The sequence below is a fragment of the Malaclemys terrapin genome, chromosome 1, assembly GCF_027887155.1.
Source record: "Malaclemys terrapin pileata isolate rMalTer1 chromosome 1, rMalTer1.hap1, whole genome shotgun sequence".
NCBI lineage: Eukaryota > Metazoa > Chordata > Testudines > Emydidae > Malaclemys > Malaclemys terrapin.
Window position 1 is genome coordinate 143,249,557 of NC_071505.1, and position 23,078 is coordinate 143,272,634.

Below are 23,078 nucleotides of genomic sequence, written 5' to 3' on the forward strand. Positions count from 1 at the left end.
GTCTCCCGCCCCCCGCAGCAGCCGGCTCCCTCCTTCTCTCCTCCCTCGCTCCGCCTGGGATTGCTCCCCCGCAGCCCCCTCCCCCTAGCCCGCCTCTGCCTGACAGCGGACCTGCAGCAGCTAGGGTCCTGATTGGCCCCTCGGTCCCCCTCTCTCCGCCCTCGCTCCGCTCCTCTTGCCCCCTGCTCGGACCAGCCGCAGCCATGAACCCGTTATTCGGCCCCAACCTCTTCCTCCTGCAGCAAGAACAGCAGGGCCTGGCTGAGCCGGAGTCGCTTCCACCAGCGCCCCTGGGGGACTTTTTCGGCGGAGAGCTGGGCCCCGCTTCAGCAGTGCCCCCTTTCCCGGCCCCCCCTGCTGCCATGGCCCTCCGCAATGACCTGGGCTCCAACATCAACGTGCTGAAGACCCTGAACCTGCGGTTCCGCTGCTTCCTGGCCAAGGTGCACGAGCTGGAGCGCAGGAACCGGCAGCTGGAAAAACAGCTGCAGCAGGCGCTGGAGGAGGGGGGCAGCCGTCAGCGGGCTGTCCAGCGCCGGGATCAGGCTGTGCAGACCAGCTTCATCAGCCCCATTCGCCCACTGGGGCTTGCCCTGGGCAGCCCCCGGCCAGCTGGGCTCTGTGCCCCCTCTAGGGTTTTGGGCTCTCCTAGCTGCCACCTTGGAGTACCATTCATGCCTTCTTCCCAGCCTCCTCCCTTGTCTGGCAGCCCCTTTTCATCCTCACCTCGCTTCATGCCAGGCACCATCTGGTCCTTCTCACAGGCCCGTCGGCTGGGCCCAGGACCTGAGACCACCCTGGTTCAGGGGCCAGGGGTCTCGTGGGTTCATCCTGATGGGGTTGGCGTGCAGATCGACACCATCACCCCTGAGATCCGGGCCCTCTACAATGTGTTGGCCAAGGTGAAGAGGGAGCGCGACGAGTACAAACGCAGGTGAGAAAGGGAACAGGGTGAGTCTAGCCAGGCAGGAGACTGAAGGGAGAATGGGGGCAGGGAGTGAGTGGCAGCCCCAGGGCAACTGGGAGACATGTTAGTGCAGGCAAGAGAAGGGACAGAGAATGGAGTGGTAGGGAGCAGTGGGGTGAATACAGCTAAAGGTGAGAAGGTGGAGGGGCTGCAGGGGAGTGTAAGGTAGGGAGGAGGGTAGTGAATAGGTGACTACTAGCACAGATAAGAGAGCAGAGGCAGTGGGGTGGGGCAAAGGGACATGGGTGAATGCAGATTGCAAACTCCAAGTACTCAAAATCATGAGTCAGGTCCCAAAAATCATGAGATCAGGATACAAATCACAAAAACTTTAAAAATGATAAGTGCTGGGCTCTTTTCATTTGTCTTCTGGTTTTTGAGCATTCATGCTGCATTTAGGTCACATTCTCCAGCTTTTCACCCCAACTATGAGGGCCTGAAACTTTTTTTAATGAAAGTTGAGATTCTCCTGAATTAACATGACCCTAGGAGCTGGGAGTTGTTTAAGAAAAAAATTGAGAGTTAGCAACACTGAGTGAGATGATACAGCAAGTAAGGAGACTGGGCTTACAAGGGAAATAGGGAGTGGGGCTGAGTTGGAGTCAGAGAGGAGATGAAGTTTGGAGGTAAGGGCAGAGAGAGAGAGAGAGAGAGAGTCTCCAAGACTGTGGTAATTCAGTGTCAAAGACCAAGGGACCTTGCTCCATAGTGGGAATGCTCTGGAGAAATCCCTGATAGGACTATCTATTGGCCACCTAACCCCCTTTCTCCCTGTTCGTCCTGTAGCATATCTAGTCCAGTATCCTAGCACCAGCAGTTTCAGAGGCAGGTGCAAGAAACCCTGCAGAGGGCAGTGATGGGATAACCTGTCCCAGGGAAAGTTTCCTCCTGACCCCAAGAGCTAGTGGTTGGCTTGTGCCCAAAGTTCTTGGGTAGTCTTTTGATATCACCAGGACGTCCTTGTTTTACTATAGTTAAGGTGGCAACCACACTTCTATTTAATGTCAAGTTTTAAACTGCTCTAAAATTCACATGTTTAATAAAATCAGCCTGAAAACAAACAGGTCCCAGTTCAGGGCCTAGGGTAGCGTTGGGTGCAAATGTGGGGTAACTTGGCTAAGGGATCCTGGAGACATTCATTTCTTTGCCCACCTCCCCCACAGCCAAATGACATGTGAATTAAAAAAAAATAAAAAAAAATGCTTGTGATGCTTTGAGGGGATTTTTTTAAGCAAAACTATGGGCAGTATCCAAATAAAATATATAGCTCTGTTAACCCCTAGCTGTCAGATGCCAAGATCCAAATAATTTAAAAATAATCAGGCTTTCTTTTTGTCTCTGTGAAGTGGGAAGCTGAAGTGCTGTGAGCTATGTATGGAACAGGAAGGGGTAGGGGGCACCAGATTGTTCTATGAAATACCTGATACTCAGAGGAAGGTGCACTTGACTATGAAACAGATGCTCAAGAGTTCAAATCTTCTCTTCTATGGACTGCTAGTGTTACTTTTCTGTGCGCGTCATACATATTATTATTTATTATGAAGTGCAGGCTTAGAGCCCGTTCCCTAGGGTCAGGCAGCTACCATTGCCCCTTTTTTGCAGATCATGTAACAGTGATGCTGCCCAATGTCACTACTATCGGCGCTAGGAATAGAACCTAGGTCTCTAATACAGCAAACTCAAGTATCATCCATTCAGCCCTTTGCCTTTTGAAATTAGTATGCTAAAACTGAATTGTCCAGTCATACAAGCTGGAATATCAGTGTAATAGGTGTGGTAATGAAGGACAGATTGTAGGAAGAAACAAGAAGGTCTTGTGGTTAAGACAATGGAGAGTAAGACCCAGGAGAACTGGTTTCTGTTCTTGAAGCCCCTCCACAGACTGGCTATGTGGTGGTTAGCAGTCACTTAAATTGTACATCTGGAGCTGGCCATCCTTCTGAGGTATTTTGGAGAACTAGCCCACCCTGAGGCACTAATGGTGACTCAGGAGACCCAGTTCTGAACTTTGCTACAGACTTCCTGAGTTTCCTTAGCCAAGTCACTTAGGCCCAGATCCTCAAAGGTATTTATGGGCCAGTGATTTCAATGGGAGTTAGGTGTATCAATACCTTTGAGGATCTGGGCTTTAATCTCTGGTGGTTTCCAAAACTGTAAACTATTTGGGCTCTTCAGGAGCATGACCAGCCTGTTTTGGCTCGTTCACAGTTCAAGAGTTTGTTTTAGCTGGTTTGATGCTGAAGAACTTGGAAAGCTTTGGAGGTGTCCCATATTCACCCCAGCACTCAGAGGGGCATTGTGTAGATGATTCTGCAGGTACATTGGGAGGAGACAGGTGGGTGGTTACAGATGCTTGCAGGCCTGAGGGCCAGTGATGTGCTTGGTGTAACATATTTTTACATTGGGATAAAGAGAAGCCCCACAACTCCTTCCCCACATCGAGAACCTTCTGAGATGCACAGCTGCACCTGTGAACCTCCTATGGTCCTGACTGGGAGGAGGAGGTTGTGGGGCTCCCCCTTTCCCACACACTTCTCCCACATCAGCAGAAGAGCTTCTGGGATTCCCCATCTCCCATTCCTGGGGGCAAGGGGAGTGCAGAGACCCTTCCTGCTACGTGGGCCCCAGTCTGAGGCCTGGATTCTGGGGATCCCATCCCCCCATGCAGTCTTTAGCTGATAGCTGACTTTCTCAAGGTATCTCCACTACCCGCTTCCTTCCTCTCACTGGGCTTCTAACCCTGCTGGAGACTAGGAGGAGGTGGGAGCTAATGCCTGAGGGATGACAAGGTGTGCCCAAGAAACCTTCCCCATTCCCTGCTGCAAAATTTCCCTTCAGTCATGGCCCCTCACTTTCTCAAAAACAGGGGAAGTTCATATGCAAAAATGTAATGCCATGGAATTAAGGTTGCAGGAGCTCAACAAGGCCCTGGGCTTCTCATGTCCTCCTGCAATAAGAGTTGAATTTCCTAGACTTCAATGCTTCAGACCCAGGAAATTCCTTGTTCCCATTGTCATCCTAATAGGGACACAGCTACGGTTGTGTTTTGTAGGAAGAGTTGCATTAACTTAGTATTTCCTGGTTTTTGAATAGTTTGAGTTTTGGGAATGAAATTCTTGCATTCTGGAAGGGCATAGGGCAGTGCTGAGTATCTGCACCTTGGCCAAAGGAGCCCCAAAGACTGCTGAGCCCCCAACAGTGTGGTGAGGAAAGTTTCTCTTAAAATGTACAGGACTTTGGAGCAGAACACAGCTTGCAGGGGATTGGGAATATGAAGGGAGGAGAAGCAGCGACAAGAGACTGGGTGGGAACCACATTTGGGGTGGATAAAATTAAATGATGAGTCAGTGATCTTAGCGGGAAAAAACATGTGTGCGGACTGCCAAGGATCATGCAGCTGAGAGCCCAGTCATGTCTGCTTTCTCCCTTTCTTCCATGTGTATATACATGTATTCCCAGACACAAATAAGATGAGGTTAAGATGGAGACTCCATATCAGTAATTCAGAATAAACTACATCACAGAGATGACGTGATTATCCCCAAGCCTTGTATTACAAACTCAGGAAATCCACAGTTAAGGTTAAACTTAAAAGTGTCACCCAAACACGTTAAGGTTGGAAATATACAGTTTAAAGCACCCAAACAACCTTAACTCTGTCCACTACTGACACCACAATGACCACGTGATGATAATTAAGGCATTTTAGTGTTCATGGTCCCAGATTGGCTGATATTGATTTTTAAAGACAGATTCGATTTTTTTCATGTTGTTTTCCTTATGGTGTCATGAGGCTGGATGGGGAGGGCCTGGGTGTTGTCCTTGGCATGGGAGGAAATGGGTTGGAAATGCTGGCCTAGTGTTGACTGGTGAGTGGCCTGGTCTATATGGGGCAGAGGATCTCTCAGGTTTTCTGTCTTCCTCCCCTCACATTATCTGATCCTTGGGCAGGTTACTGGAATATTGTGATGCTGGAGTGATGTGTGTGTTACATTGCCTACAAAGGAAGGATCTGTGGCTCCCCAGGGGACTTGGGGTGGTGAGAAGGGGTAACAGGAAGAAGCTTTGCTCACAGTCTGCAGGACATCTAGGATGCCGGCTGGAGCCTCTTGGCTGGTCTGGACTGTGTGGAGGAAGTGTTCAGGGAGGTTATTATTAGGAATGGTGCATTGCAGATGGGAATGATAGAGTGGCTGAGAGGAAGAGAGAAACAGAGAGAGAGACGGAAAGAGTAAGCAGGGGGTGAAGGAGGAAGAGGGCACACAAGTGTTGCTTCCACCAAGTATCACTGTCATTTTCTGACCCAGTGTTGAAATCTCTGTCTGTTCTACACCGTAATGGTTATGGGGAATCACTACTTTAAAGCTGTTTCAGTAATGGGTCACTTCCCTAGTGTAGACAGGACTAGAGAGACAGGTTGAGTGATGGAAAGCAAGGCAGAAAGCACTGCAAGCCAGATCTGGAGAGAGAAGGAGGGAGAGGAAGAGATACTGAAGTATTTTGTGTCAGGGAAACACATTTTCTCCTCAGAGATGGAAACCTTGTTTGATCATTTCCCATGTAAGATACATCCTGTCTCTTTCTCTGTCCTTCCCTCTGTTGTGTATCTCTTTTTCTTCCCTCTTTCCTGTTCTCCCCTATCAAGGTAAGAGGAACCCCCATGGACTCTTATCCTGCGGATGGAGGATGGGCTGCCTGCTTGTTCAGGGCAGTGGTCTGGGGTATCTAAAAAAGGCCAACATGCAGCTGTAGGGTGGGACATTTTCTAACACAGTGAGCAATATTGCCAACCCCAGGTGTTCCAAAGTCATGAGTCAGGCACCAGAAATCAGGAGACTGGCTTAAAAATCATGAGATAATAAATGTGGGATTCTTTCTATTTGCCTTCTGGTTTCTGAGCTTTTAGGATTCACGTTTTCAAACTTTTCTGCCCAGCCACGAGCACTAGAAATGTGCTATGTTAAAAATGAAATCTGAGATTCTCATGTTATTATACAACTCCAGGGGCTGGGGCTTTAAGAAAAACACCAAACATTGCGAGAATCATGATAAAATTGCAAGAGTTGGCAACTCATGAGTGCCCAACCTAATGAGAAAATTCCACTCACCCAAAGGAAATGGAATAGCAACAAACTCGTGCTGCGCTGTTCAACACAATAGAGCAGAGGCTAGTACAGTGCACCACCAACCAATATGAACCACACATGGGAGAGGATACAGTTAATTAGCAAAGTGAAATACAACCCAGCACAACATAACAAAACATGGATCAACACATCGCAATACAACACAACACAAAACAGTACCACACACCCTAATATAGTACAGAATGGCACAACACCTAGTGATGAAATATAGCTTAGAGTATTGTAACCCATTGCAGCACAACACAACCAACATAAAAATGCCAGTCATCTTGCAATAATTGCAGCATATCCAGCATTCTGCAGAGCAATACAGCTTAATATAGCAGTCTTTTGCAACACAATACAGCCTAAGTATAGTACAACCAGTTGAAACCCAACATAACCAGGGCAGAACAGCCCTTTGCAGACCAGCTGCAAACCTGGTGTAACATAATCCCTGAATAACCAATACAATCTAGCATAAAATAGGCCAGTTCAGCACAGCCCATCACAGTGCAATGCTGCTCAGCCCATTGCAGTGCAATACAGGGGATTATAGCATAGCCCAGTTATACCACACAGCATAGCCCATCACAGCACAGCACAGCCCTGTATAGTGGAGCCCTTTGCAGAACTGTACTATCCACTGTCTCAGTACAGCCCAATTTAATAACACAGCATATCTATATATAAATATAACACCAGCACAGACTGTTGCAGCCCCTCAGTGCCTGATACAGCCCAATGCCTGTTACTGCCTCTACAGCAAAACCCACTATAGCCCAGGCTGGAGGCCACTTGCCTGAACTGGATGGTGGGGAGGGGCAGAGAGGACAATGGGCTAGATCTGCCAATTGATCTAATGTGGTCCTGGGGGAATGCATTTCAGCTGCTAAATACAGCTTGTGGTTGGTGTCCTGAGGGCCTCGCACTGTGACATGAAAGACAGTTGGTGAATTCTGAGTGAGATCAGTAGAGTCTGTGGCCGGGACCAGCTCATGGTTGGAAGGCGTGACATGCATCTAACAGCTGTAGCTGTTTGGAAAGGAAGGGTATCAAATTCTCTCCCCTACTCCCAACACTCCTTGTATGACTAGAGTGGATCCCGTAGTGCACAGTTCAGGAGTGAGGAAGACAACCTGCAGCTGCCAGCTCTGCCCTCCCCAGCGGAGGGTGCTGTGGGGCAGGCAGGGTGTAATTGGCACATTTGTCTCACTAGGTGGGAAGAGGAGTATACTGTGCGTGTCCAGCTGCAGGACCAAGTGACCGAGCTGCATGAGGTGAGGGGCCCATCTCCACTCCCCCTGCACTCTAGCCTCATTTCCCTGGCACTGATTCCAGTGTTTCCCTTTCCCCCCTGAGCAGGAGGCCCAGGAGGCTGAAGCGTGCCAGGAGGAACTGGCCCTGAAGGTGGAGCAGCTCAAGGCAGAATTGGTTGTCTTCAAGGGACTGATGAGCAATGTGAGTGCCCCTGTCCCCCCAGCATACACCCTCAGTCACTGTCCAAGACATTGTGAACCCATCCCATGGTTCAGCAGACGTGCTGTGCATTTCCTCATAGTAATGCCAAACAAGGAATGTCTACAGAGTGACACAGCAGCGCCCAACCTGAGTGCATGGGGAAAGCCTCCAGCGTGAGTTCCCTCAGCAATGCCTTGACAGTGCCTGGCCCTGATTATAATGCCTCCAGCATGATGATTTCCCTCACCATGCCCAGGAGAATTCTCTGTCAGGACTCTGTTCCAGAGGGTTCCGTGTGCCTTGTCTAACTATCCTTTTCCTCTGTCCCCTTGCCACCATTTGCTGGGCTGGTGCTCACTGGGTCAGAACCTCACAGAGCTGGATACCAAGATCCAAGAGAAGGCCATGAAAGTGGACATGGATATCTGCCGGCGCATTGACATCACAGCCAAGCTGTGTGACGTGGCACAGCAGCGTAACTGTGAGGACATGATCAAAATGTTTCAGGTGAGATGCACCTGCTGCTGTCCCAAGCAAAACAGCTACCACTGGGGGAAGGAGCTTCCAGCCAAGGGGAGAGACCAAAGCACTTACATGCCTCTTGCAGAGGAGGGACTCAGTCACCATAAGCCTTGTTCCATGAGTTTACCTGCTCTCCATATTGGGTTACATGCGTTGGGGTGGGGAGCAGCAGGCAGAGAGGCAAGGGGAGGAGGCTGAGAGCTCCTGATGTTACTCGAGGCATTAGGAGTACCCACCCAACTCATTATTCAGAGATACTGGGCGCTGGGACTCCTGAGAGCAGCTGCAGAAGAGGGAGACATGGTGCAAAGTGTCTGTCTCTAACCCCTTCTCTCTCCACCCCCCCTTCTCTCTCTCTCTCTGCCTTTCTCTCTGTCCCTGTCCCTGTCTCTCTCTCTCTCTCACTCTGTCCCTGTCTCACTCTCTCTCCCTTCCCCCTACAGAAGCAGCTGGTTAGTTTCATTCAGTTAAGAATATGTACAATTTAGACACTTTCTGTAAACTAAGGTTTGACTGTAAATATTGACATATTTCACTTAGACTGTCTCTTCTTCCTCTCTCTGCCTTTCTCTTTCCCTCTGGATCTGGGGGCGGGGAGGGTTGAGTTCTTCAATTAAACCACATTCTTCTCATCAGGTTCACAGATTCCATCTTTAGTTGCATAGTTTTTCATTTTAAAATATTCTAAAATCACATTTTAGCCATTGCACCATCTTTAACCTGATCATAATAAGCCCCTCTCTCTCGCTCTCTCTTCTTCCTTCTTTCTTTCTTACTTTCCCTATCTTCCTACCCCTGTGCCATTCCTTTTCCCTCCATCTCCTCTCAACAACCCGACCTTGGACCCGGCCTTGTTTCTGTAGTCTCTGCACTTGTCTCCCATTAAGGTCCCAGCCACGGCGGGGCGGAAGCGGGAGCGGAAGCTGGTCAGTGACGAGGACACTTCGCTGTCTGAGAACGATGCTTCCAAAAAGCCTGAAGAAGAGGAAGATGAAGAGACCACAGCCATGAGCATCAATGAGGAGATGCAGAGGATGCTGAACCAGCTGTGAGTGTAGCCCAGCCCTTACTTCTGCCCCACACCTGCTGCTGAGACAGGCTGGGACTAGAGTCATTGTGAGTTCTGTCATAGCCAGCTCTCCTGCCCTGTTCCCTACAGCTCTTCCCCGTGCTGGGAGAGGCTGGGACTGGTGTAGCTGAAAGCTCACCCACAGCCAATGGCTCTTCCATGTTCATTACAGCAGTGGTTTTCAAACTTTATTTCTGGCGACCCCGTTGAAGAAAATTGTTGATTCCTGTGACCCAACGGAACTGGGATGAGCAGTTTGGGGTGTGGGAGGAGCTCAGGGCTGGGGCAGAGGGTTGGAGTGCAGGGGTGAGGGCTGTGGGGTAGGGCTGGGAATGAAGGGTTAAGGGTGTGGGAGGGGGTCAGGGCTCTGGACTGGGGGTGCAGGCTCTGCGATGGGGCTGGTGATGAGGGGTTTGGGGTGCAGGAGGGGGCTCTGGGTTTGAGGGGGGGCTTGGGGCAGGGGCTTGAGGCATGGAGTTGGGGTGCGTGCTTACCTCCAGTGGTTTTCCTGGTCAGTGGTGCAGCCAGGGTGCAGAGGCAGGCTTCCCGCCTGTCCTGGCACTGCAGACCACGCTGTGCCCCAGAAGTGGCCAGCAGCAGGTCCGGCTCCTAGGTGGAGGTGCGCAAGCAGCTCCACGCAGCTCTCACCCGCAGGCACCGCCTGCCCCACTCCATCTCTCATTGGCTGGGAACCAGCCATTGGGAGTGTGGAGCACCTGGTGCTCGGGGTGGGGGCAGCGCGCAGAGCCCTGTGGTCCCCCCGACCTAGGAGCCAGACCTGCTGATGGCTGCTTCTGGGACACAGCTTGGTGTCAGAACAGGTAGGAACTAACCTGCCTTAGCTGGGCAGCACCGCAGGTGGGACTTTTAATGGCCCGGTCAGCGATGCTGACCAGAGCTGCTGTGACCCAGTGCCTTCTATTCTGCAGCCCAGTACTGGGTCATGACCCACTGTTTGAAAACCACTGCATTACAGCACCTTCCTGCAGGGAAAAGCCGGGATTGGGAATTCCCCCACAGTTAGTATTGAAGCCTCACACTTTGTAGCTCTTCCTACTGGGAGAGTTCCCCTCTCTTTGCTGACATGTGGTTTCCTTGTCCCTAGGAGGGAGTATGATTTTGAGGATGACTGTGACAGTCTCACGTGGGAGGAGACAGAGGAAACGCTGCTGCTCTGGGAGGATTTCTCCGGATACGCTATTGCAGCAGCAGAGGTGCAGGGGGAGGTAACACCAGCTTTATGCCCCAGTCATACCCCATCTCCAGCTGCTGTGTGTGTGTGTGTGTGTGTGTGTCTGTCTGTCTGTCTGTCTGTCTCTCTCTCTCTCTCTCTCTCTCTCTCTCTGGTACAGTGTGGATCCCTCATTCCTCTTTATGCTAATTCCTATACAAATACTTGCACATTTCTAATGGATTTATAGAATAATAGACTTTAGGGTCAGAAGGGACCATTATGATCATCTAGTCTGACCTCCTGCACAACACAGGCCATAAAATCTCACCCACCCACTCCTGTATCAAACCTATGTCTGAGCCATTGAAGTCCTCAAATCATGGTTTAAAGACTTCAAGGTGCAGAGAATCCTCCAGCAAGTGACCCATGCCCCATGCTGCAGAGGAAGGCAAAAAACCCCCAGGGCCTCTGACAATCTGCCCTGGAGGAAAATTCCTTCCCGACCCCAAATATGGCGATCAGCTAAACCCTGAGCAAGTGGGCAAGACTCACCAGCCAGATACCCAGGAAAGAATTCTCTGTAGTAACTCAGATCCCACCCCATCTAACATTCCATTCCATCACAAGCCATTGGGCATATTTACCGCTACTAGTCAAAGACCAATTCATTGCCAAAATTAGGCTATCCCATCATACCATCCCCTCCATAAATTTATCAAGCTTAGCCTTGAAGCCAGATATGTCTTTTGCCCCCACTGCTCCCCTTGGAAGGCTGTTCCAGAACTTCACTCCTCTGATGGTTAGAAACCTTCATGTAATTTCAAGTCTAAACTTCCTGATGGCCAGTTTATATCCATTTGTTCTTGTGTCCACATTGGTACTGAACTTAAATAATTCTTCTCCTTCCCTGGTATTTATTCCTCTGATATATTTATAGAGAGCAATCATATCTCCCCTCAGCCTTCTTTTGGTTAGGCTAAACAAGCCAAGCTCTTTGAGTCTCCTTTCATAAGACAGGTTTTCCATTCCTCGGATCATCCTAGTAGCCCTTCTCTGTACCTGTTCCAGTTTGAATTCATCCTTCTTAAACATGGGAGACCAGAACTGCACACAGTATTCCAGATGAGGTCTCACCAGTGCCTTGTATAATGGTACTAACACCTCCTTATCTCTACTGGAAATACCTCCCCTGATGCATCCCAAGACCACATTAGCTTTTTTCATGGCCATATCACATTGGCGGCTCATAGTCATCCTGTGATCTACCTGTACTCCAAGGTCCTTCTCCTCCTCTGTTACTTCCAACTGATGTGTCCCCAGCTTATAACAATAATTCTTATTAATCCCTAAATGCATGACCTTATACTTTTCACTATTAAATTTCATCCTGTTACTATTATTCCAGTTTACAAGGTCATCCAGATCTTCCTGTATGATATCCCGGTCCTTCTCTGTATTGGCAATACCTCCCAGCTTTGTGTCATCCGAAAACTTTATTAGCACATTCCCACTTTTTGTGCCAAGATCAGTAATAAAAAGATTAAATAAGATTGGTCCCAAAACTGATCCCTGAGGATCTCCACTAGTAACCTCCCTACAGCCTCACAGTTCATCTTTCAGTACGACCCGTTGTAGCCTCCCCTTTAACCAGTTCCTTATCCACCTTTCAGTTTTCATATTGATCCCCATCTTTTCCAATTTAGCTAATAATTCCCCATGTGGAATCGTATCAAATGCCTTACTGAAATGGAGGTAAATTAGATCTACTGTGTTTCCTTTGTCTGAATCTGTTAATAAAAATCTGTTACCTTCTCAAAGAAGGAGATCAGGTTGGTTTGGCACGATCTACCTTTTGTAAAACCATGTTGTATTTTGTCTTAATTACCATTGACCTCAATGCCCTTAACTACTTTCTCCTTCAAAATTTTTTCCAAGACCTTGCATGCTATAGACATCAAACTAAAAGGTGTGTAGTTGCCCAGATCACTTTTTTTCCCCTTTCTTAAAGATAGGAACTATGTTAGCAATTCTCCAGGCATATGGTACAACCCCTGAGTTTACAGATTCATTAAAAATTCTTGCTAATGGGCTTGCAATTTCATGTGCCAGTTCCTTTAATATTCTTGGATGAAGATTATCTGGGCCCCCCGATTTAGTCCCATTAAGCTGTTCAAGTCTGGCTTCTACCTCGGATGTGGTAATATCTACCTCCATATCCTCATTCCCATTCATCATCCTACCATTATCCCTAAGCTCCTCATTAGCCTCATTAAAGACTGAGGCAAAGTATTTGTTTAGATATTGGGCCATGCCTAGATTATCCTTAACCTCCACTCCATCCTCAGTGTTTAGCGGTCCCACTTCTTTCTTTGTTTTCTTCTTATTTATATGGCTATAGAACCTTTTACTATTGGTTTTAATTCCCTTTGCAAGATCCAACTCTACATGGTTTTTGGCCTTTCTCACTTTATTCCTACATGTTCTGACCTCAATAAGGTAGCTTTCCTTGCTGATCACTCCCATCTTCCATTTCTTGTAGGCTTTCTGCTTTTTCTTAATCACCTCTCGAGATGCTTGCGCATCCAGCTTGGTCTACAACTCCTGCCTATGAATTTTTTCCCCTTTCTTGGGATGCAGGCTTCTGATAGTTTCTGCAACTTTGACTTGAAGTAATTCCAGGCCTCCTCTGCCTTTAGATCCACAAGTTCTTCAGTCCAATCCACTTCCCTAACTAATTTCCTTAATTTTTTAAAGTTAGCCCCTTTGAAATCAAAAACTCCAGTCACAGATCTATTTTTGTTTATTCTTCCATTTAGTTTAAACTGAATTAGCTCATGATCGCTCGAACCAAGGTTGTCCCCTACAACCATTTCTTCTATGAGGTCCTCACTACTCACCAAAATTGAATCTAAAATGGCATCCTCTCTTGTTGGTTCAGCAACTACTTGGTGAAGGAATCCATCAGCTATCACATATAGGAAAATCTGAGCCCTATTATTATTACTAGCACTTGTCCTCCAGTCTATATCTGGGAAGTTAAAGTCTCCCATGATCACACAATTCCCATTAGTATTTACTTCATTAAAAAGGTCTCTATCCATATCTAAATCAGATCCCGGTGGTCTATAGCACACCCCAAGCAGTATCTCAGGGAGGTTCTAGTAGCTTTCTTCCCCAATGTGATTTTTGCCCAGACAGACTCTGTCTTATCCATTCCATCCCTTCTTGAGTGTTTGTTACCCCGAAGCTCTCATTCAAATGCAGAACATTCAAACACCCCTGTCTAGGCCCTACATGGCCTACCCCCCACCAGTTAGCTACACTGCCCTGCCCCTGTCAAATTTGCCCAGATCTCCTTTTCAGACTGACCTAAGGCCTCTTGTCTGAGGTTCTTGCCAAAGCCAGCAAGAATAGAAAAATCCTACCCAGCTGGTAAAATGCCATCTCTAGCTGCTCTAGGCTCCAGGGACCCCTCATTCTGTCCCTTAAACCCACCTATGAGACTATCAGCCCTTGAGTGAGAAGGAAACTCATTTTGCACCGCCTAAGATGAGGCCTGAAAGTCCAATTGGCCAAGGCCCCTGCATAGCCAGCACTCCAGCTGCTCCCCTTGATCCTGGTGGGTTAACAGTTGTAGGGTCTCGGGGGGCACGGTTGGGGATGGAGTCTGTCTCTCTGCCACAATCCCCAATGTCTCAGAGCAACGTTATGCTTTTGTGGGACAAAACTTCACACTGCCAATGGTCCCAGGCTGTCTGTCTCATCCCTGCTGCTAGATGGGAGAGCCCTGGCTGATCAAGTGTGTATAGGTGTAGTTGTACCAGCAAATATGGAGTGAATGCAAACATGGGGTCAGTTGTGGCCTGTTAAATGGGATTTGTGTGAACTGGGAACACACCCATCTCTAATCCTGTGTCACTGTCTGTCTCTGTTCCCTACCCTTTCCCCTCTCTGGTGCTGCCGGGTTTTTCTCTGATCTCTCACTCTGTGCTTTCTGTTGTCTGGCAACTGCCCTGTTTCCAAACGTCATGGCAACCTCTTCTCTCCCAGCAGCAGGATGACTGTCTGGAGAAGGTGATTAAGGACACGGAGTCGCTCTTCAAGAGCCGCGAGAAGGAATATCAGGAAACCATCGACCAAATAGAGGTGGGAGAAGGACATAGTGGGGAAGATGAGGGCGGACAAGGAGGTGGGAGGTATAGGGATAGACCCCAGAAGGGACAAGAAAATTGGTAATTGTGTATGTCTCCCTATGACTGGCTGGTGTAGCTGGGCAGTGTCCCCTGGTGGGAGGAGAAGGTAGGCAGTGTCCTCTGACGGGCTGACTGGGACAATATGCAGTGTCCCCATGTGGCACAGATAGTGCCACGCTGGCAGGTTCAGCTCCTCATTGCTCCCCCTTGTGCAGCTGGAGCTTGCAACAGCAAAGAATGACATGAATCGGCACCTGCATGAATACATGGAAATGTGCAGCATGAAGCGTGGGCTGGATGTGCAGATGGAGACCTGCCGCCGGCTCATCACCCAGTCTGGAGACAGGTGAGCTCCAGGATAGGGAGGGCCAGGATTCCTGGGTTCCAATCCCAGCTCTGGGAGGGGCATTGGATTTAGTGGCTCAGAGTCAGGGGACGGAGTTAGGACTCTTGGGTTCAATTCAGTTCTGTGCTTTATAGGTTTGTGTACTGCACTCCTCGCTGTAGTATCTGAATGCCTTCCAGATTAAGCATCATGACGACATGTTTGTCACGTGTTGTTTGTTCACTCATCCTCTCCCCTGGGAGCGAAGTGTGCACAGTGCAGTGCTTTGGTTTGGGGGGCATTGTTTGTTTTGAATTTACATGTTACTCTATATCTTCTGTTCAAGAAGGCAAAGTCAAAGAAATGCACCTTGTACTTGTCTGTATTCCATCTCCCACACAGACAAAGTTCTACTCCCAGCGCTGGGAGAAGAATGGGCACTACTAGGGGGACTGGGAATTGAGGCTCCTGGGTTCTGTTCCCAGTTCTCGCAGGGGAATGGGAGCTAGTGCATTGATGGGTGAGGGGCCGGGCTGGCTGTCATAACTGGATTGGACTCTGAATGATCAGCTATAACCACCTTGCAGACTCCTCACAGGAGTTGAATTTGGTGCAAGGTGCCTATGGAAGATGAATCGTGCTCAGATGTCAGCTTTGATAGATGATGTCACTGTCTAAAAAGAACCTGGAACAGAGCATCACTGATCTGCTGGGACATTCTGCTGGCCTGTGGGAGTATGAAGTCAGTGGAGCTCTGGGCTGGGCCCTGCTGGAATGAGCTCACAGTGTCACTTCCTTCCTCCATATTCCCTGCCGCAGGATACTGCCAGGATATTGTTCTGAGCAAAGCTCCCCATCATTGGCACCAGCATTTATTTAGGCTCTATATAACCCCCTTGCCCTCTCAGTGGTACTCTACAGGACCCATATAATGTCACATGTTTACTTCCCAGTATTAACTACACCCCTTCCAGTATCTGAGGAATCCATCCGGTTTTACAGCACCCCCTAGGTATCAGTTATAATTAGGGCTGTCAAGCGATTAAAAAAATTAATCGCAATTAATCGTGCTGTTAAACAATAATAGAATACCATTTATTTAAATATTTTTGGATGTTTTCTACATTTTCAAATATATTGATTTCAACTACAACACACAATACAAAGTTTACAGTGCTCACTTTATTTTTGATTACAAGTATTTGCACTGTAAAAAAACAAAAGAAATAGTATTTTTCAATTCACCTAATACAAGTACTGTAGTGCAATCTCTTTACCATGAAAGTTAAACTTACAAATGTAGATTTTTTTTTTTTACAAAACTGCACTCAAAAATAAAATAATGTAAAACTTTAGAGCCTACAAGTCCACTCAATCCTACTTCTTGTTCAGCCAGTGCTGAACAAGATAATGCTGCCCGCTTTGTTTACAATGTCACCTGAAAGTGAGAACAGGCGTTCTCACGATACTGTTGTAGCTGGCGTCGCAAGGTATTTACATGCCAGATGCAGATGCACTAAAGATTCATATGTTCCTTCATGCTTCAACGGCCATTCCAGGGGACTTGCATCCATGTTGCTGACGGGTTCTGCTCGATAACAATCCAAAGCACTGCGGACCGACTCACGTTCGTTTTCGTTATCTGACAGATGCCACCAGCAGAAGGTTGATTTTTCTTTTTTGGTGGTTCGGGTTCTGTACTTTCCGCATCAGAGTGTTGCTCTTTTAAGACTGCTGAAAGCATGCTCCATACCTTGTCCCTCTCAGATTTTGGAAGGCACTTCAGATTCTTAAACCTTGGATTGATTGATTGTAGCTATCTTTAGAAATCTCACATTGGTACCTTCTTTGAGTTTTGTGAATTCTGCAGTGAAAGTGTTCTTAAAATGAATAACGTGTGCTGGGTCATCATCCGAGACTGCTATAACATGACATATATGGCAGAATGTGGGTAAAACAGAGCAGGGGACATAAAATTCTCCCTTAAGGAGTTCAGTCACAAATTTAATTAAGGCATTATTTTTTTAACGAGCGTCATCAGCATGGAAGCATGTCTCTGGAATGATGGCCGAAGCATGAAGGGACAAACGAATGTTTAGCATATCTGGCATGTAAATATCTTGCAATGCCGGCAACAAAAGTCCCATGCAAATGCCTGTTCTTTCTGGTGACACTGTAAATAAGAAGCGGGCAGCATTATCTCCCGTAAATGTAAACAAACTTGTTTGTCTTAACAATTGGCTGAACAAGAAGTAGGACTGAGTGGATTTGTAGGCTCTGAAGATTTACATTGTTTTGTGTTTGAGTGCAGTTATGTAACAAAATAAAATCTACATTTGTCAGTTGCATTTTTCACGACAAAGAGATTGCACTATGGTATTTGTATGAGGTGAATTGAAAAATACTTTTTCTTTAATCATTTTTTCAGTGCAAATATTTGTAATAAAAATATACACTTTGATTTCAATTACAACAAGAATACAATATATATGAAAATATAGAAAAAATCCAAAATATAATATATTTTGTTGTTTAACAGAACGATTAAAACTGCAATGAATCGAGATTAATTTTTTTGAGTTAATCGCGTGAGTTAACTGTGATTAATCGACAGCCCTAGTTATAATAGTTGTTTCTCCCGTCCCCCCTCCCCCAGTCTGGTGCCCATGTGACCCCTGCCCTTTGTTCTCTTTCAGAAAGTCTCCTGCTTTCACACCACTCTCTAACAGTGAACCGGCCCTGAATGAGGATACCGAGGAGTCCAATCACGACCTCCCAATGGATGCCTCTATCAGATAATTTGAGAGGCCCTGCCCACTCCTGGCAAGGCAGAGAGCAGGAGTGTCTGAACTGTGGCTGGTAGAGACTGACAGGGTCAGGGAGCCACCATCAGAACTCTATCAAATCCCTCCTCATTTGGGGCAGGGGTGGAGAATTTACCCAGAAAGGACATGTTGTAAATGAGAACAGCTAGCTAGAGCTGAGGGCCCTCACACAGGGTCCCCTTCCCGCTCCCCATCGCTGTCTTCCCCTCCCCCACTTGGATCTTACTGGGGTTCAGACAGGGAGGAGCCAACTTTATTATAGCAGCATCCCCTGGGACCTGTCTCCTGGGGACCACTGCCTCCGTCCCCTGTCCTGGTATACTTGACCTGTCTCCCTCTGCACCCCTTGTGCTGCTCAGAAGTAGAACTGGAGCTGTGTCCCTCTGCAAACATTGGTGCCAACTGGATTGAGTGCTGGACTCTCTCTGCCCTCTGTGCTCATTGAACACTCCCGTGGTCCCTGCACCACAGCGCACAAGGTACCGAGAGCCTCTTTTCTCCTTGGGGACAGGGAAAGTGCCATTGGCTCCTGCCCCCTCCATGCACTTTGCTTTGCTGTGCATCTGTGGTGTGACGACACGACATGTGTGTATGTGTTTGTGATGGAAATGAGGACTCATTAAATGGGACAATAATGCCCTTTTCTACTGCTGTGTGGGGTTTTATTTAGCTGGCGTGGGAGTTGGAGGACACTGCTGAGAGGAAGCTTCCTGTAGGCAGCCCAGATTGGGCACTGCTGCAGGGAAGGGTCTGTTGCTGCAGCTTCTGCTAGAGTCTCAAAGGGGAGTTAATGATGCTCCATCCCTCGGTCTGTCTGTCACCATGTATGGGGAACATGGTGGGGAAAAGGGCTCCATTGCTGGGGTCATGCTGCCCTCCAGGCACTGCATTTAGTATTTTGATTGTAGCTATCAAGAGGCTCCCTCCAATGTGCTATGCTTGGTTTTAAAAATAACAAAAAAGTAGACATGGTCTTTGCTCTGCTGAGCTTCCATTCTAAGCAAGGACGGGGCTTATGCTGCTCTGACCCTTGCTCAAGGACCCTACAGGAACCTGCGTTACCCTCCCATTTATCACCCTTCCCCACACTTTCAGCACATTCTTATCCACTGCTGGCAATGGGAGTTCCTGTAACACTATGCACAGGGGCGATGTCTGCTCTCATCACATACCTGGAATTAACCTGTATGTCCAGTACACCTTAACTGAGAATTCACTCTTTATCTCCTTGCAAAGCTTATCCCCAAATAAATCTGTTAGTCTTTAAGGTGCCACCTGACTCCTTGTTGTTAAAGTGATATTTGACATTCAGCAGGACTAACAACTGGCTACAGGATAATGGAAAATACTCTCTCTCATCTGTCATGGGATGGGATGATAGTATTCTTCCAGAGGAAGGAAGACTGGTCTCTCAAGTTCACTTTATGTTGCAGAACATTCTCATTTTGGCTGAATCAGGCTGCACTGAATGATTCACCAATTCAAATCATGAATTAAATTGGCAACCGTAGTTTCAATCATCCATTTTAATCTTGTTTGTTGTTTAGTTATTTTCTTAAAGAAAGATTCATTCTCATTGATTGGTAACCATTAAAACATTGATTTGGAACTAATTATAGCCTTTACACTAAATTTGGTGCTTTTGTTTGCTAACCAGGAGGACACACTAATTATATATAATATATATATATATGCAATTATATTGCTTAACTTACAGTTATTCAGTCTTAATTTTTTATATTTTATTATGCTAGAAAATGGTGAATGACCTATTTCTTGTTTACTAGAAGATAGTTAATTTTATTACTCATGATTGGGATTGAATTGGAATTCAAAAAAATGCACAAAAATAGCATTTTTTATTAGTCTGATTTTTACATTTAAAAAAAGAATTGATTTTTCCTCCACCTTGTTTTTAGAAAATGGAACTGGGTGAGGTTGTGTGTTTGGTCCATTTGTTTGTCTCTGTGAGGACCATGTGACTGGGACATTGAAGTCTCCAAGTGGTTAATCCCTCCCTATCAGTGAAGGGTAGAACTGAGTGTAACAGGTATGTCAATTTCCTGCAGAATCCTGGATAAACCTTATTGAATTATGTTTAAGCATTTTAGGAGTTCATTGTAATAAAAATGAAAATATTTGTGTTTATTGTGGATTGTGTGTAGGGGGCAAACATGACTAATATAAACCCTGGGAAGCAGGGCTTTGGAGCTGTGCTCCAGCTCCAGGCAAAAACCTGCAGCTCCACTGCTCCGGAGCTGCTCTGTGCTCCAGCTCCAGGCTCCGCTCCAAAGCCCTGCTGGGAAGAGTTATGCACTTCAGAGGACTATCTGAAACTCTGTCCTTCCTTTCCCAGGAAGTCTGTAGCAGGAGATGTATGCAAATGTGTACCCCCTCCAGTTATGCAAGAACTCAGCCTTTTGAAGCTTTGCCTTTGTCTGCTGATCACCTGTTACATAAGGACAAGATCAGAGGCCTAGGAGTGTCTCTTCGATTCATGGAGGTGCTTGTTCTGAGCTAAGTAGTTATGAACTTGTAACCACACAAAAAAACCCTTGTGGGGTTTGAAGGGCTCTTCACATGCCCTTGCTGGGATGATTTCTGGTAAACTCATTAGTATGCGTGTATGTTCATTTATTGTTTTTATTATGTTTCTTCTGTAATGTTTTCACCTTAAGAATAAATATGCTTGCTTAGGAAAAGCTGTGTGGTACCTTATAACTGGGCAATTGCCCTGTTTATAGCCGCAGAGAAGAAAAGCAAAGCAGGCCAACAGAGGCAATCTGCCTGGCTAGGGAATTCACAGTGTAGAGAGTGAACTGTCTAGCCTGGAAGATCCCTGGTCAGGAGGGGGAGAGATGCTTGTCTAAATCCAAGAGACGTGATGGCTGACCGCCAGAATCTTAAGAGTGGGTGCCTTTGCTGGACCATAGAGGGGGGAATACAGGTCCAGTTGTCCTGAACAATGACTCTGAGCAGCAAGACTTTGTATTATAAATCAATTGTCAAGGGAACCTTTGATCAGGAGTTGCAAATGGGAGTTTCGGAGGCACTGTGGGTCCTTCTGTTTAGTTATAGTTCTGCACCCACCTGTTGTGACCTGCCCTTTTATGTGCTATGTTTTCCTTTCTGCTGGAAGATAGAAGAGAGATCTAGTGTATGACGTGCAAGTTGGTAGCCATGCTGGTAGAGAGGATATGTTGTCTGGAAGTGCGAGTTTCAACAGTGCATAGCAGCTGAGAAAATGGAGATCTTTTGGACAATCAGATTCAGAAATCATTGCCATGGACACCACAAGGGAAAGGATCGCAGTAAGAAACTGAAGAGAGTATAAAAACTGAGGAAGTGGAATGGTGATTTGTGCCTAAGAAAGGAAACAGACCAAGAAGCCATTCAAACTGGCTAGAAGGATCCAATTACTAGCAGATACTCAGTGAATAAACTACTGAGAAACCTGTTTCTGGAGGAACAAAACAGGGTACACACTTAAAGGGTGTCCTTGTGGTATAAAGTAAGCAGCCACTAAGAGAGGTTCTTCAACCATCCTGCGAAAGCAAGCATTGGTGACTCTGTATTAAGAAGGCAATGAACAGAGAATTCAGCCAGGGACACAAGGACATCAAGACTGAGTGTTGTCTCCCTGGATACAAGGTATAACTGCAAGATTGGATGTATTATGAGGTTCTCTGGCAAGTCTCCATTGATGATTATAGCCACAGTTCAGGGCAACTGCACCTGCATTCCCCTTCTATGGTCCACCAAGGGCACCCATGATTAGGCTTTCGACTCCCCAGCCATAACCTCTCATGGGTAGAGACACATACCCCAATCAGGAAGGAGAGAGGGACATTTCCAGGCTGCACAGCTCTCTACCTCCATCATGATTTTCCCAGCAAGGCCAGACTTTATAAGCAGGTCTGCTTTACTTTTCTCCTCTGGTATGGTAAACAGTGTAATTGACACAGTCAAGTTACCACACTGCTCCTTCTAAGCAAGCACATTTATTCATAGGGTAAAAGTATTACAGATAAAACATATTAAAACAATAAAAGAATTTACACACATGCTAACAAGCTTACTAGAGACCACCCCCTAACTCCAGCAAGGGCTCTGGTCAGTGAACAGCCCTTCAAATCCCACCAAGGGATTTTTTAGTGACTACCATTCATAACTGTTCTGGTTGAGAACCACTACATCCATGAGTCTGAGAATTATTTGGGCCTTTTGATTCTGGGACTAGGTAATTCATAGATAAAGGTGCCCTCCCCAGAAGGAAGCTTCAAAAGAACAGGTGTGGAGGTGGGCATTTGTATTCCCCTCCTCACAGGTATTTCCTAGGAAACCATCTCAACTAACAATTCATTCTTGTTTTCTACCCATTGTTTAAAAGAGTCTTTTGAATCTCATAACACTTCCCAACATTTACATTAGTCATTTCTCCTAGACAAGTTGCCTACAATCCCACAAGACTGCATAAACCTTTGCATTTTTCATACAATGAGCACCTAAGATGCTTCAACTTAATTCAGTAAGGTTTGTCCAGGATAATGCAGGAAATTGCCTTGCCTGTCACAATTATAACATTTATAATAAATTATAATCAATGATATGGCATCACATGGAGCTACACAGATTATAGAAGACATCAGAGATTTTGTAAGGGAACTGAAGAAGAGAAAAGATGAAGAGATCTTTCCAGTCCCGTGAGTGAGAGAAGACAGAAACTATTGGAGGTGAACCACTGGCTGAACAACAGGTGTGAACTTCAAGATTTTGGTTGGGTAAAGCATTGGTCAATGCTCCAGTGGGAAAGGAGGCTGTACTAATGATACAACCTGCATCTCATGGGTAAGGGAGACTTGCTGGAGTAGCCAGGAAAATGTTAAACTAGCAATGCAAGAGAAAGGTACTAAGAAGGCAAATACAATTCAAACGCAAACTCCGTGTGTCATGAACTAATTGAACAAAGAAGCAAAGAATGTGAAAAGAAGACATTTTTTCAATTGCTTATATACCAATGCTACGATTTTGTGTAACAAGCAAGAGGACTTGGAAATTTTCATGGATAAAAGGAAATGTGATATATAATTGGTAGTACTGAAACAAGGGAGATGATTTGCATGATTAGAATGTTAAAAATGTTGGTTGCAAACTATTTAGGAAGGACAGAGAGGGGAAAAAGGTAGTGGGGTGGAGGTTGAACTCTATATTAAAGTTTTAGTTTTTGAGTTGTTGATAATTCAGAACCACAGGATCTTGAATACATGTGGATCAATGTGCTAAGAAACAAACCCCAAGAAAAGGATACTGCTGGAGGTCAGTTACAGACCACCAACTCAAACCACAGAACAAGATGAGTTTCTCTCCAAACACCTGTGTGTGTGTGTGTGTGTGTGTGTGTGTGTGTGAAAGCGTG

At 46.5% G+C, this 23,078-nt stretch overlaps 1 protein-coding gene across 4 annotated transcripts; it reads left to right on the forward strand.

Moving 5' to 3' along the window:
- Positions 1-18,309, forward strand: IFFO1 (intermediate filament family orphan 1). 4 transcript variants are annotated; one of them, XM_054042081.1, is made up of 9 exons: positions 1-934; positions 7,313-7,373; positions 7,459-7,554; positions 7,921-8,061; positions 8,940-9,124; positions 10,251-10,371; positions 14,373-14,465; positions 14,728-14,858; positions 17,534-18,309. In XM_054042081.1, exons 1-9 carry the CDS (start codon positions 204-206, stop codon positions 17,634-17,636), a joined length of 1,662 nt encoding a protein of 553 aa, XP_053898056.1. In that variant the 5' UTR covers positions 1-203; the 3' UTR covers positions 17,637-18,309. The 4 variants fall into 4 exon arrangements, with proteins under 4 accessions (XP_053898056.1, XP_053898076.1, XP_053898046.1 ...); XM_054042101.1 differs by having other exon boundaries at positions 2-934; positions 8,964-9,124; XM_054042071.1 differs by having other exon boundaries at positions 3-934; positions 14,370-14,465.
- Positions 18,310-23,078: the final 4,769 nt, after the last annotated feature.